Raw genomic sequence first — 15,259 nt, forward strand, 5'->3', positions numbered from 1 at the left:
TACCGCCGCACGCTCTCGCACCTAAATCTTAAGTGACACAAGCGTAGATGTCATCTGACTTTTTCCTGTTAATTTCGCTCGCTGTTGGCGGATGCTCTTTTATGGTGCCTCTGAATCGTGTACAATCAAGGTGTCTCTACTTTCCTGTATTTTTTTTTTCTTTCGGAGCTGTCTTCTTTGTACGCCTGAACGCCGTCGGTGCGCACTATTTTCTACATGCAGCCCCGCATCAACGCTCTTTTGGTTTGCTGTAATGCTGAAAAAAAAAAAGCCACCACTTATATGCAAATTATTTTTTTATTTATGTAGCTGGTATTGGCGAAGCCCTCGCAGTTCTTTCGAGGCTTGTTGCAGGAAGACGTTTCTGCGGACCCGTTTTAATGCGAAAAAATTCAGTGGCCTGTTGAGCGAAAAAGACGGTGTCGGAGTCAACGTCAATATATGCGCTCCTTAACTACTATTATGCGACCAGTCGTGTGGTTCTAGGGTTACTCTAAACACCGAGTGTGCGGTGGTGCGTGCGTGCGTGTATATAAATATGTGAAACCACGCGTGCTGTGTGCACAAGTAGTTATGTCGCACCACAGGCAGGCGTAATTTTCAGTTGGTAGTGTGTTAAATGGGTCGAGGAACAGATTTTTAACACGATAGATAAATCGGCGCAATCGGGGCGTTACGTACTCAGAGGCATTTGAGGAACAAGTGCTATTTTGATATACGACAACTCCGTTTAAGCTGCTCGCATTAACGACCTTCGTGAAGGTAGCGATCACTCAAACAGTATTTTTGATGAGAGACCTTGCGTGCTTTATAGCACCGCCAGATGATGCCTCAAGACGTGATTAATAGAGTGGCATTAAAAATGCAGCAAGTGTTTTTGATTTTAAAAATAAGGAAGCCCTTGTTTTTAACTAGGATAATTTGATTTCCATGTCTGAATGCCGCGCAACAGTGGGAACAGAAGGACGGGACGTGTTCTGATTTAAATTTCAGGAAGTGCATGGTGTTCGCCGATACGTCGAACATGTCTTGAGTGATCTTGTTTTTTTTTTTCTTCTCTTCCCCTCTGTCTGCCTCACGCAGTTTTTCATCATGCAAACTTCCTGTCTTCGATTGTGCCGGAGTCATGGTGAGTTTTTGTTTATTCATTTGCTTATTTTAAACTGCCGATCCTGGCCATCGTGCGGTCTTACGGTGATTTTATTCCTTATTTGTCGCGAGCTCATGGTAAAGTGCAGTTCACTGGCTCGTATGCTCTCTGTAGAGCAATCGTAGCGAGGACAAATACGCGTACAAGCCAGCCAACTTGGTAAACTTGAGGGAATTTGTAAAGCTATGCTATGTTGTAACCATGCAAAAAGTGTAAGCCGCAAGCCGATATACATTACGAAGGAAAAGTAGAAAAAACAAAATCAAATTTTCAGTGTTTAAGGCGCCGAAGCTATGAGGCGCTCCGTAGTGGAGGGCTCCAGGATAATTGTGCAACCTGGCGACCTTTAACTTGCGCCAAAATATCGACACATGGGCGTTTTCGCTTTTCGCCTCCGGAAGAAATGCGGCTGCCGCGGCCGGGAATCGAACCCGTGTCCTCGTGCTCAGCAGCACAACGCCATAGCCACTGTTGCACCGCAGTGGATAATGGGAAAGAACAGATCAAACCGATCGACGCGGGGATTAAACCCATTAACTGAATCGTAAATGAACAAAACCATGAACAAAATCAACCAAACGATAAAGCCTGAAATAAATTCATGAACCACCGAATAAACTGGGTGCCATAAACTCTCCTTCGACACGCAGTGCTAATTGAGCTGTATTGTTTATTTGTTGAGCATTAGCGAACCTTTTAGTGAACCTTACTTTCGCAAAAAAATATTTTAGCGTATTGTAACTGCTTATTCTGAAGTCATTTAAATGGCATAGTGTGTTTCCGAATTTTCCCTCAGTCTTCCAATAATTTTCTGGGAACGGCCGAGTTTTTCGCATCCAAAATTTGTTGTTGTTTTTGTTGTCGATGCCCAGAACTAGGGTCCAGTAGTGGTGGAACGAGCCTCTCTCTTCGGTATTTCCCAGAATCTCTGGCGTTGACTACTTCAAAGGGGGAGTGACTTTAAGTTTATCGGCTTATATTTGCGACATCTCCACTCTAAGTGCTGGAACGTCTAGGCGAACTGCGAAGGGGTCTAGGCGAACTGCCCTTGGCTCAGCTAAGAAAAAGAAAAGCCTAAGAAAAACAGGTAACCCTGCAAATCCTTAATTTTGATACTTCTAATTCTCCTTCTGATTTGATTTGATATGTAAATTTGATACTTCTGATTCTTTCAACAAACTTTACTAAGGAAAATCACATATTTATACTGCCCCCTCTCTGTCATACAAACTCATCCAAAAAACAAGGAACAAACACCTCCTCCCCTCTGTGCATTACCACACTCTTGGGGCACGTGTCACTGCGATTGTGGCTTCACGATAAACCGTTGTCTTGCCCAAGGAAGTACATCTCCTTTTTCTTAAGTGCGAGGGAAAGAGTGCTGGGAGTGTGTATGAGAGAGAGTGGGCTGTATAACTCTGTGATTTCTTCTTAATAAAGTTTGTTGAAAGGGCGCTCTGTCTCGTGTCGTCTCTCTCCAGTCTTCGTTACTTTTTTGCGCAATTGAAGTACAGCATGGATTACCAACTCGCCCAAAACAACAGCCTACTAAACCAACTAGTCTGTTCGCCGAGCCTTATGAGTGCATGGTAAGAATGGCATCATAACCGCAAGCACCCGTAGTTTCTCCTGTGAAAGCGTGAGGGACACATTGCGAGGAAAACGGTAATGTTACTGATAGCTATGCGTAAGAGAGATCGTCTGCTGTGCAGTAATAGTATAAAATGGTGTAGCTGAGTAAGGTGATCTACCCGCATAGCCCGAACGCAGTCCATCGCAAATTCGCAATGCAAGTTATCATCAGACATGCGAGTGGGTAAGAGGCTGGGTCACGCGAAGTGGCCATCTATTCCGAAAAAAATGACCCGTCTTCCGCAGGATAGAACCATCGCCAACCATAAAAGTGCTTACCATAATGGGACTGTGCTATCGTAACCGCTGCCACGTCGGGCCCGGTCTCTCCCCTTACCGGCGCTCTCGGTTTGCTACTTGTCGTGCGAAGGCATGCCTGGGAAGCTTTGGGAACATGGTTCCGGCTACATAGACCTGCGAGGCTGAGGTAATAGCGATACTCTCGCGAAAAAGAAAACTGGATATCCGTGTGCTTTAAAAATGACATAGTAAAATCTGACTCCACCATAAGCTGCTGCTGTACGGCTTTTTTAGAACACTTCTCAGTGGAAGACATTTTTTTTTTTCTCGGGATTAGAACCCGGACTACCACCAGTCTAGGGCGGTCGCTCTACCGGCTCAGCTAATTAGGAACTGAGAAGTTTGTAGTGCGAGAGAAAAGTAAATGACAACTCGAATGAGTGGACGAGTTTAGGGGAAACCCCCAATGTCGAGGAAGTTTCTGCAACGGAAACTGACAAACACCTGAAATGTAGCTGCAAATCTGCATCTCAGGTGGGTGCTTTACTTCGCAGAACCTTGTTCCACCCTGGGGCTACCTCTAAACGGGCTGACTAAAGCTGGGTGGGGGTGCTTATCTTTTATCTTAACAATACCGTAACCTATAAAACGCGTGCATACGTGTGACGGTGATTGAACAACCTTAGCAGCTTTTCGTCGGATCAGAAAACAGAATTTGAGCGGCTAAACATCTCTGAAGCTTATTGATTTGGGGGAAAAAAAGCTTGTAGATCGCCTTCGCTCAAAGGTTCCTGTGAAAGCTTTCGCACCTGTCATCGTCGCTAGATCGAACCAATCAAGCAACGCCAGACACGCCTGGTTGCCGCAGAGATATGAACTGAGATCAAAGGGCGCAGAAAAAATATTTTTTTTTTCGCTGTCAGGCTAAAGGAAGACATGAGATAAACGCTTACTTGGCGGGTCCCACGGGAGTATAACGTGCGAGTCCGCGTTTCCGCAGTACCCGCTGACCCCCCAGCCGCGGATCTTAACCTTAACCGGAGACAGCAAACACGGGAAGCCCGCGAATGGCTGAGCTACATAGCCTTCCCTTCTTCTTCCCTTGTTTTTTTTTTTCTATTGTGAGGTTGTTAGTCTTGCTGGGGTGTCACAGGCTTTTCAGATTTTAAAAATTAAGAAATTTGACGTCAAGATAAACTGCTTCATTAAGGAGTAATTGGACCGTCTCCACCCTTACGTTTATCGCGCTTCTGCCTCTGCTTTTCTTGCAGTAATTAATGACACGACGGGCTCCTTTTATTTCAGATTTTGTTTTCTTTGCCAATTTCTCAACGTCTTTTGAAGATTTGCTACGTGTTATTTTTATGTGCCCACCATTATTCAACCAAGTTTGTTGCAAAGTTTTTGTACACCAATCTTTTTTTTTGTAACGGAGGTAGCAGCGATATGAAAAAATCGTGGAATAAAAGCTCACCGCACAAAGGACTCGTCGGACAGTGAGCTTACCACACAGAGTTCATGTTGAAGAAGTCAAAAAGCTGGCTGGTATATTTAATCACGAAGACAATCACTCGCAAGCGCCCAAACAGACGCTAATCGCATTTGAGGTCACTACGGATTTGTTTGTTTGTTTGTTTGTTTGTTTGTTTTTTGTGCTCATCAACAGCGTTGGGTCTTCTGGGGTAATGCGCTGTGCACATAAAGAATATAAGGCACACAAACAGACAACATACACGGAAGGGTAGTAATTAAAAAAATAGGCAAGAATAAATGTGTACATGAACACAAAAGGGGAGTGGGACCACAGAAGGCAAAAAATGTTTTCTGGACTACAAGTGCTCGGAAAGCATTTGCGCAAGCCATACCTTCCGCTTTATTTCTTTTTGTGTTCTGTCGCTATCGTCTGGCCGCGGGAGTCCGATTGATCTGTTTTCGAAGCAAAGGGCGTGTTCGCTGCTTTTTCTTTCGTATGCCGCACAAGCTATCTCATTTAGATAGGGAAAGTATTTGGCCCTGCCGTCACTGCACTAGAATAATCGTAAATGTTCTCGATCTAGTTCGACGGCTGTTCCAGAAATTATTTCTAGGAAAGATAAATGTTCCTGGCCAAACGCTGCTGTATCCGATTCGCCGACACTCGCATGAGCACGTCACTTTGTTTACTGCTCCTTCGCCGCTTTTGTGTTCCTTGAGTTATTAGCGCAGCACGAGTTCGCCCCAATAACCTTCTGTTTCTTGAAAAACCAGCGTCGTTCTTGGCTACGTGGTAGTATGCATTTGTTAACACATACAAGCATAATCAAGGTGGGGCCTCTGGTTTGAGACCCGCAAGAATAGAGGGAATAGCGCAGGTGTGACTACTCTACAGTATGGGTATTCAAAATATCGTATTTTTCAGGGTGTGCTATAAATAAAACCATGTCATCGCAAAAAATACCAATATAAGGTAAAAACCCGCCGCGGTGGCTCAGTGGCTAAGGCGTTGCGCTGCTGAGCACGAGGTCGCGGGTTCGATTCCCGGCCGCGGCGGCCGCTTTTCTGATGGAGGCGAAAAGCAAAAACGCCCGTGTGTACGAGATTTCGGCGCACGATAAAGATCCCCAGGTGGTCAAAATTAATCCGGAGCCCTCCACTACGGCGCGCCTCATCGCCTGCGTTGCGTCGGCGCGTTAAACCCTACAATCAATCAATCAATATAAGGTAAAAAAGGCTTTCACACGGATGTTGGCACCGATTAGCTGGTGCCAGGCCACGTGATCAAGGCAACCATGCGGGCGCAGTGGTCTGCTTGCCACTCGCAGATGAGCAGAGCACACACAAAAAAATACCCGCGAAAATTCACGCAGATTTTATTATTAGCTACCTAAGGTGCGAATGTTAAGGCCCTTGAATGTTTGTAGATGCAGAATATAGCGGAGACAGTTATCAAAATGAAATAAAGACATTAGCGGGCTTTGTACTGTACTCGTGCTGTGGAAACATCCTGCAATCACCTCACACTTCCGTGCACTTCACTCGCCAGCAATATTACATCACTCGTTGCATTACATTAGCCCTCAAGGCTTAACTTTAGGGATAAGGTCGGTCTGTCGCATGCTTAAGGGGAACGTGAGACCGCTTTTACTCAAGTTCCTAGCTAGCCAATCGCGATGCCAAGCCGGTACATACCCGCATCAGCTGCCAATAATTTTTTAAAGACGATAGCTTTTCTTGGACTACTTAAACCCGAAAGTTCGGTCTCCCTGTCTGTCTGTAGCTCAATTCAGCCGCCCAACTAGACAAGGAATTCTGAAACGAGAAGTCCGTGTAGGCGAAACCTTCCCGAACCACTAGGTCAGGAAATATTCTTCATACTTGTCTGTTGAGAAGAAAGAAAACATTCGACATACTGGAGGCCAAATATCAATCCCCAACTGGTATTTTCAGTGTTCTTTTAATTGAAAATAATAGTACGTGTGCTGAATTTTATTCTATTTGCGATAGCAAATAAAAAAATATGCGTTGAAAAACTATTTTGATCCAAAAAGTACAAAAAGAGCTGACGCGAGCATCGACCTCGTGGCAGTGTTCCAAGTGAAACAGTAACAAAATGTTCTAGCAGATGGCGCGAGCAGTGAAACGCGGTAAAATTGAATTTAATTGAGCAAACCTCCTTCGTGTTCATCATGTGAGGATCGAAAGGGAGGGGAAGGGCATGAGAGGCGGGCGAGGGAGAGAACAGAGGCATAGAGGCAGAGGGGGGGGGGGGGGTGGAGGGGGCGTAAGTTTCAAACTCGGGTTCAAACCTATAAGCATTCCTGGGGTGGCATGGGTGCTTAAAAAAAGATGGCTGCACGTTGCCATCGAGCTGATGGCATGCATGCCCAACTCCAAGCGGCCGGTGTGGGTAAGGATGCAGCACTGAGGTAAGCCGCACTTCATCAAGACCAGGACGTCGCCTCAGACCCATTTCCTTTCAATCCGCCGTGATCGCCATTTTCGTTTCCTCCTGGCGGATGACGTTGCCCGGGTTGTCTCAAGCCCATGTTTACAACTAACACTTCCGGGTCCGAACTCTATCGCCTGTCTCGCACTGAAGCGCTTCCGCCACCAACGCGTAAGGCCCAACTAGTCGTTCTCCGGTCTGCAACTCACTTCCTCCGCCCTTCTGGTCGCCCCAGTGGGACAGTCATTCTGGTCACGGGAGTCCTGGTAACACCTTCAACACCAACAGGCCTGTGGAGCGTCTTGAAACCTCAGAGCCGTGGGCTCTCAGGACACCAGGACTCGGAGGGACGGAAGTTGACAAAACCTTAACTGTTCACATTACCCTGCATAGTTTAAACAGGAAGGCTTTGTAGTATAAAAGACAAAAGGCTTTGTCTTTGCAAAGGTGTTGCCTCGGGCCTTGCGGCCACTGCTTTTCCGGCGTTGATTCGCTCTTTCCGCCGGCGTTCCGACCCGAGGCCGGCATCGGGGCGTGCCGAGCATAGCTGCGGCCACCGGCGGCTGTGTTTTTTCTTCCCTCTTTCTCCGCTACGCCGGGTTCGCGTGATTCGGATGCCCCGAGCGCTGACCCGCTCTGGGCGGCAGACGCACTGCACTAACAAGGAAAGCGGGCTGTGCTCTAGCATCGAAACCGTACACGCACCTTCCTGATCTAGAGCGCAGATATAATAGCGTGCGGTTCTCGCGCAGGATGTCGCTGGCCCGACAAACTGATCGCACGAGCCTTTCCGGTCGATATGAACCGCCGGTTGGATCGCTGATCACAGGGTACTGGCGTCTGAAATTCGATTTTTAATTGAGGCTCAGGCAGCAGTTAAAAACCGGAAAAGGAAACTCCGAAACTTGTCACCTTGCGAGAGTATGACGTAGGAAGCGGTCAATCAGCTGCTTGCTTCTTGTGCGCCTAATATTCTTTTTGAGACGCGCACACACATGCGTTCAAAGCGGTGTGGCAATTTTAAGAAAATCATGGCGTGCTTTGTTAGCCCTAGTGTCAAGTTTCCGAGCATGCAAAACTGGTTTACTACTTGCCGTCGCACTTCCTCGCGGTGAAAGAGCCAATCTGGCCAAGAGATTGTGATGCCACAAGAAGGAAACTAAGTGTTCTAATGTCTCACTGGCCTGAAAAGGTTGTTCTCAAACTTATGCATGACTGTCACTAACTGCTGTTACGGCGAACACTTTTGTGAATCTGGTTCCTGGAAACTTCACGGCAACATGGCCGCGCAGTGCGAAACCGTAAATTTTAAACGTATCTGGTACAGTTGAATCTCGTTATAACGAACAGGGATATAGTGAATGATCGGTTTAGCGAACAAAATACGAACTTTGGTTGGTCACGCTTTATTTCAATGACTTAATTTTTTTTATAACGAAACTGAAACCGTGACAGCCGCGCGCGATATCGGATACAACGAAGAAATATTGACCACTAGGCTAAGAAGCTACTTGGAAAAACCCCCGTAGTTCGAAACTGCAGAAGTATAAAGGGCCTTTTGTTCGTAGACACTGGAAAACTTAACCCTGCTTAGTGCTGTAAGTAGTCACCAAACGAAGATCACATCCTTTATCAAATAAATAAGGACGCAGGCCTGTTTGTAAAGTTAATTTGGTTCTGTTGTATTTTCACGTAATCATGTTCCGGTCCATTGAGATTGAAATGCAACAAGGAGAAAGGTAAGGGTTACCTTGTGAATAGAGGGTTCGAAGCCTCAAAAATTCATTTTTGTTGCAAGTATTTTTTGCGGGAGCCCGATTCATCTCCTGTTACAACGAATATCGGTTGTAACGAACTAATTTGTTGTCCCGATACTACTTTTTTATAACGAGACTCGACTGTATGTATAAATGTGAGAATGTATACTCATCTCAAAAGCGACAGCACGCACTGCCCTTTGATAGGCTGCATTTGCTGAAAGTAGCGCAGTGCTGAAAACGTTAGCAAGCGTTTTTTAATTCTAGGCATCATGTCTTACCGATCAACCTAAAGCTATCCCGACACTGTAACGGTGGCACACTGGGTCTGCAACTTCGCCCACGTGCGTGGGGCTGATGCTACGAGCAGTGAGTGGGTAAACGGTCTACCTTGAAGGGAAACAGCTGTTATTGCTATAGAATGCGTAACGGTTTCCGCAATAAACCAAGCTGCTCCTAAATTCTCGTAGCCAATAAAGTTTGAAGTCGGCGCTCCTTTAATTTAGCCACCGAAAGTCCGGTGTGTTCGCCCTTAAGGACATGGTGGGTTTCCGGAAGTCGTACGTCGCTGGCTGAGAAGTAGCGTAAATATGCTTTTAATGCGTAGAATTCTTTGCCGGGTACCCCCACAGCCAGGACAGTGTAACGCCCTGCATTTCTACAAAAATTCAGATATCGCGCAATTTCCGCCTGTAATCGCTATACTGACGTAAATGTAGATATGTCAGACGAAATTTTTGAAAAACTAAGAAAATAAGAAAAGTATAAAATAATTACGAAAAATGGCGAACCGTGTAGCGCCCTGCATTTCCACTATGCAGATTTCCCGAATGCTCTAAACGTAACCGTTGTAATGTAAACGGCGATAATTTGTCTAACGAAGTTTTTAAAAAGTAAAAAATAAGAAAAAATATATAAAAAATACGGGTACTTTCAAAACGAATACCGCATGCCATTTTCACAATCATGCAGATTTCGCGAAAGTTCCACCTGTAGTCGTTATAATAGCGTAAATGGACATAATTGGTCCAACGAAATTTTGAAAAACTAAAAGAATAAAAAAAAAATAAAATTACGGAAAATGGCGAACCGTGTGACGCCCTGCATTTCCACATTAATGAAGATTTCGCAAACGTTTCTCCTGCAACCGTTATAATAGCGTAATTGGAGATAATTGGTCGGACAGGATTTACAAAAAACAAAGAAAATTGGCTGAAGAAAACTTACATTCAAGACAGGTGGCACAAGAATGCTACGCATTAGTAGATAATTCTCTGAATTTCTGCAGAATTTTTTTTTAATTTGTTGCACTGACACTTTCTCTACGTTCTTTTTTTTATTGCAGTATGCTGATTCTCCTTGGGACAATCGTCGGTGGAATCGCACAGTAAGTTGACCTTTTATTTGTAATGAAAAACTGGAAGATGGAGAGTGAAGGGGAAGATGTCTTCACCTGCAAATGCAAAGATACAACGGAGCAAAATGTACATCGTATCATATTTCATTCTCTCTCTCTCTCTCTCTCTCTCTCTCTCTCTCTCTCTCTCTCTCTCTCTCTCTCTCTCTCTCTCTCTCTCTCTCTCTCTCTCTCTCTCGTTACCCCCTTTTTTGTTGAAGTGTTCGGTAATAACTTATCAAAGTCAGGTGCATTTCTTTTTCGGAAAGGCCGGCATTCAGGCCGGCATTGAATAACGGGGTGCCCGTCATAGCACGTTGTGTAATCAACTATGGCCTAGTAATTATTCGTATGATTGATAACATTGCCCACTGGTGCTATAAGGGCGCTAAATCTACCCACGTGCGTGCCAGCCCATTTGGCGCTTACAAAAAATAAAAATTCTCGTCTGAGATCGTGCGCCAACTGGTGAGTGGTCCTATGCCTGTCTTCGGACACGCCAACATGTACATCATAAATTAATGAACCCGTCCTAAATGCACCATCAGTTAAGCGCCAAACATGGGGAACTTAGCGCGCTCATAGGTGTCGCTAGTTGACGTTGATGATGAGGATGATGATACAACACAAAGCGGGCAGAGAGAGAGCGAACCCTCGTAGTTAGGTAGCATTTACGCAATCGTTCTACAACACTTTTTTTTTTTCTTCTTTGACTAGACCCTCCGGCACTTGCGCCGTTTCTCTTTTAAAAAATTAGCAGTGGCTTAGCTCGGCTATGCCAGGATATACGTATCGTGAGCTAAGTTTCAGCTTTCCTGGTTGTCTACGATTAGCTGATTATTATGCGTACTGCTGCTAAAACGATTTCCAATCCAATCCAGTCCAATCCAATCTAGTCGCGGCGGCGGCAGCTCTGGCGCGCCAGCTATGCGCCGTGAGACGTCACTGCTCCTCGCGCATGCGCAGCATGGCTCTCCAGTAGCCACGCAAAACTGCTCAACCTCGGCCAGTGTAGCTCACGCTACAAAAGAGTTTCGCCTTAATCCGAGCACTTTGCCTGCGCTATCGTACAGGTACCCCGCAAATTTTTTGAAACAGGTATAAAAGATGGCAAGGCTTTCCTAGCCAGACAGAGACGGGAACAATTATTCAATGCCCCAATTTTCACTTCAAAGGGCAAATCAATCACCAAAGCGGCTTATAATTTGATCCGAGCTTGAATACTGTGTCTGAACGTGGATGTCAGTCAGACCTTTTAGTAACATTCCTTTCACATTCTTTGCATTTTCATGACGCCAGAGCACTCCATTTTGCTCGACTAAAATTTTGGAGGTATACGGGAAAAGAAAGCAATGGTACAGCGCCGACGAAATACGAGCTTTATTAAGTACCGTATTTACTCGCGTAATCCTCGCACTCGCGTAATCCTCGCACCCCTAATGTGAGCCACCAAAACTTGGATTTTTTGGTTCCTCGCATAATCCTCGCACCCCCAACTTCGCAGCGGCGAAAGTTGCCTGCTCGCGAAACCCGCATGGTGCACGCTCCCAACGCGCGCCCTCCCCCGCCGCCTCTCCGTTCGGCGGAGAACGCTGTGTATCCAAGGCCATCCAGGCGCCCTAACAACCTGCATGGCTACTCCCTAACAGGAGCCTACTGTCCTTGAGCCGGTTTCGCGCATGTTTCGCGTGCGCGCAACTCGACAGTGTTCGCGCAGCCCGCTGTCGTGTCGTCATGTCGCCGTCGTGGTCCCGTCGTTGAGCGGCAGCAGTCAGTGAGTCACTCGCGTCAGTGGTGGATAGCTCGCTGCCATTTTGAGAACTTTTTGATCTCTTTGTTTTGTGCTTGGTGCCGCTTCGCCATGGGGAAGAACGCTAGCTACACTACCGCTTTCAAATTGAAAGCGAAGGAGTACGCGATCGAACACGGCAACCGTGCCGCAGGCAGGCACTTCGGCGTCACCGACTTCAGCGTGCGTTACTGGAGTAGGGCACGCACATACGACGACGAGATAGGGCGCGCGCCAGAAAGCAAAGGCGGCAATTTCATGATCGCTGATCGACGGGAGACTGTTTACGTTGTAAATAATAAAATAAAAAGAAATAGCTGCTGTTGGCAACACTCAGCTTACATATACAAAAAACGACCGCTAAATTTAGCTGGATTGGCATAAGGCAAATTGGCAACAATGTGCACCGAATTTTTTTTTTCCGCATAATTCTCGCACACCTAACTTTGCATTCACTTTTCCGGAAAAAAAGTGCGAGGATTATGCGAGTAAATACGGTACGTTTTGCGCCGAGGCGGCTTGACAGTGATGGAGCTTGGTAACGCTAACTTAGTAACCGAGTTAAGGAGCCTGACGTGGCTCAAGTGTAGAGTAGCGCAGCTTGGCTGGTATTAAGTGTCCCAACTCGGTGCGGTGCAAGTTATTTTCGTGGCAGCACACTTGGTCGAAAGTAACTCTAAACAATTTGTGCTGATGGCTTCTTCTGCTGACTGATTTCCCTCCTGCGGATTTTTGTTGCCGCTGGTTTTGCTCTAGACTTCTTCGTGGGAAGCGCAATGTGTTTTCAGGTAGGATTTTTTTTATGGCAGAATGCTTTGAATAACCTTTAATTTTTGCAACTTCCTTTCTGGCTTTTACCATAATTTGTGTTCCTATTTTTTTTTCCTGTCTAGATATTCATCTCCAGCCCTTGCCCCATTCGCACGCGTACGGTAACCAACCAGGCTACATCGGTTAGCCTCCCTGTGTTCCGTTTCCTTTTTCTTTTTTTTAAGGTGAAAGCCCTAGGTTTTTATATTTCATGGAACACGTGAAGTACAAAAAAATGCTCACGAATCCACCCTGCGAAGCTGGTAGGAAAGCGAAGCTGCAGGTAAACGACAGCCACAACGATTACCCATGCGACGTCACTCTAATTCACACAGACGTGGGTATACAAAGAGTGAAACCAGAGACAAGTGAAATGCACTTAACCACACCCCTGTATTACTTCAAAGAGAAATTCTTTGCTAAGGTTAAATCAATGCATGATCCATGCATGGTGGTTGGTTGAGTTGTATTAATGAAGCACATGAATGGAAACCTTTTCTATAAAATTAAAGGAAGCTAAAACCCGGTGTTAACGATCTCATTTCTCCTCCGACTCTGCTGCCCCCGACGGAGGCGACGAGATCGGCGGCAGAGACGGAGAAGTGAGATGCCATGCGTTGGCGCGAGCTTCCTTTAATTTTTATAACTCCTAGCGCATGCGTAAGGCGCGCACATGGCTTCTACACGTTCCGTGGGTGGAGCGCACAGTGGCGTGAGAGATCGCGTGACGCTATCACGTGGCATTCAGTGAGAACGCAGGGGGTAAACCCACAGATGTGCTCGGTGAGTGCACCGTCTGTCTCCCCCGTCTCCGCGGGGGCTAGTAGCTCAATCGGTAAGACAACGGGCCATCGCTTTTCTCGATTCGTTCCATTTTCGGTTCCTAGCGGTGCCAGTAACCTCTTTTATTTGTTTTTGGGAGTTTTCTGTTGACACCAACGGTCGCGACAGAACCCTTGGGGGGCAGAGGTGAAATGCTTCGCTTTAAAAATTGTTGTGAGGTTCATAGAATCGCACAGAAAATCGCGGCGAGTGGCGTGAGCCGTGGATCGTGCGCCGGGAAATGGAAACAGCAGTGTCGGGAAGCGTCGGAGGAGGGCTCTCAGAAAAGGCCACGCAGCGTGCGCCGGGAAGACGAAACAGCAACGCCTACCGCTGCCGCTGCCGCCCGTGCAATACGAGCCAGAGGTGAAACTTCTAATCTAGCCGGGCTCCTGGCGATGGCAAGCGAGTGGAACGAGCTTCGATGTGTTCGAGGGGTCAAAAGGGCCTCAGGTTGTGTGCGGCGCTTGCTCCGCACTCCTACTGCAGTTGCCACGGTTCGAATGGCATCCCCCATATCTGGTGGGGGTGGTGTTTCCAGGCGTGGTCGTTCAGGCATATCCACTTTCCCCACAAAGATGGCTACCAGCATGTCCATGGCCGCAAAGTTCAACAGAAAGTTCAGCAGCAGGTCATAAGGGGATCAATCTAGGCTTTCGCCCTGAGATCCTTAAAAAGTTGGAAGCATACCCCGAAATTTCTTTTTTTTACATGCCTTGTTGGTCCCACCATACGGGAGATCCACACAATAACAAGGACGTATTTACGTGTGCTTTAAATTAGCTTTTTTTTTCTGGCGGAAAGTTTCAACTATGTGGGCGCACTTTGCTTTCAATTATGAAGACGACGTGCGGGCGCCCTTATATTTACACTCTCATTATCCGAGATTTCAGGAAATAAACAGCATCTAAAGGTTAAAAATTATATAACTTTATTGCCGGAGATAATGGGCGCACAGCATTACCGAAGCCCGCAAGGTGTGCTACAAAGCAGACAAAACTACCGCCATATATAGAGTCGACGTCGGGGTATAGACCGTTTACAGCCAGCAGTTAGGCCCGCCTTAGCCAGACGGCGTCAGCGCCGCGTTAGCCGCTACAGGCCTTATCAATTTCGGTTTCGAAGTAGACTCCCATTATCCGCTCGAAGTGCGTCGTTAGCAAAATGTGTTAAGCACGAAGAAAAGTCATAATTTAATATTGTGACGCAGTCGGGGCTCATGTTGCTGGTTGTGGAATGGAATTGCGCGTTCGAAGCGCTACGGTGTACAGAAGCGTGTGAAGTCTCCGGCGCGGCACCAGTAAGCGTGATTTAGTCACTCGTTCCCAGCAGTTCAGGTTCCCTGCATATGCCCCATGTGTCGCGCTTATTACGACAGGTAGATTAGACGAAGTCTGAAATAGCAGAGAAATAAAAAACGTTATCGATTACAAATGTGGCTCGGAACGTATGCTCAGTCTGCGCCCTCATCGAGCATCACGCGAAAATATGGAACAGAACACACAAATAGCGCGATTTATTTCCATGCAAGTCAAAATGACGCGTAGTTTAGTTACAAAAAGCTGGTAAATGTGCCTTTCCAAACATACCAATAGCGCGCCATTATTGGACCTCAACGAACAGCATTTATCAATTTTGGGTGTTTTGGTTCATATTTTCGTGTTAGAATTTCATTTGTCTATGACTGTACCTTGCGAAGGACATTCTAGACTACACCAGAATCTGAACTCTTGAGCGA

General features: G+C 46.4%; 1 protein-coding gene across 6 annotated transcripts in view; it reads left to right on the forward strand.

Moving 5' to 3' along the window:
* The window catches only part of LOC144145047 (sodium/hydrogen exchanger 3-like), a 349,094-nt gene that overhangs the window by 219,222 nt on the left and 114,613 nt on the right, over window positions 1-15,259 (forward strand). For all 6 annotated transcript variants that reach the window (XM_077676547.1, XM_077676545.1, XM_077676551.1 and 3 more), the window contains exons 5-6: window positions 1,084-1,129; window positions 10,050-10,091. In XM_077676547.1, coding sequence (XP_077532673.1) covers window positions 1,084-1,129; window positions 10,050-10,091 — 88 coding nt within the window. The remainder of the gene's footprint in view (window positions 1-1,083; window positions 1,130-10,049; window positions 10,092-15,259) is intronic.

This window comes from Haemaphysalis longicornis, unplaced genomic scaffold, assembly GCF_048455015.1.
Source record: "Haemaphysalis longicornis isolate Haplotype H1 unplaced genomic scaffold, Haemaphysalis longicornis Haplotype H1 scaffold_7, whole genome shotgun sequence".
In the NCBI taxonomy this organism is placed as follows: Eukaryota; Metazoa; Arthropoda; class Arachnida; order Ixodida; family Ixodidae; genus Haemaphysalis; species Haemaphysalis longicornis.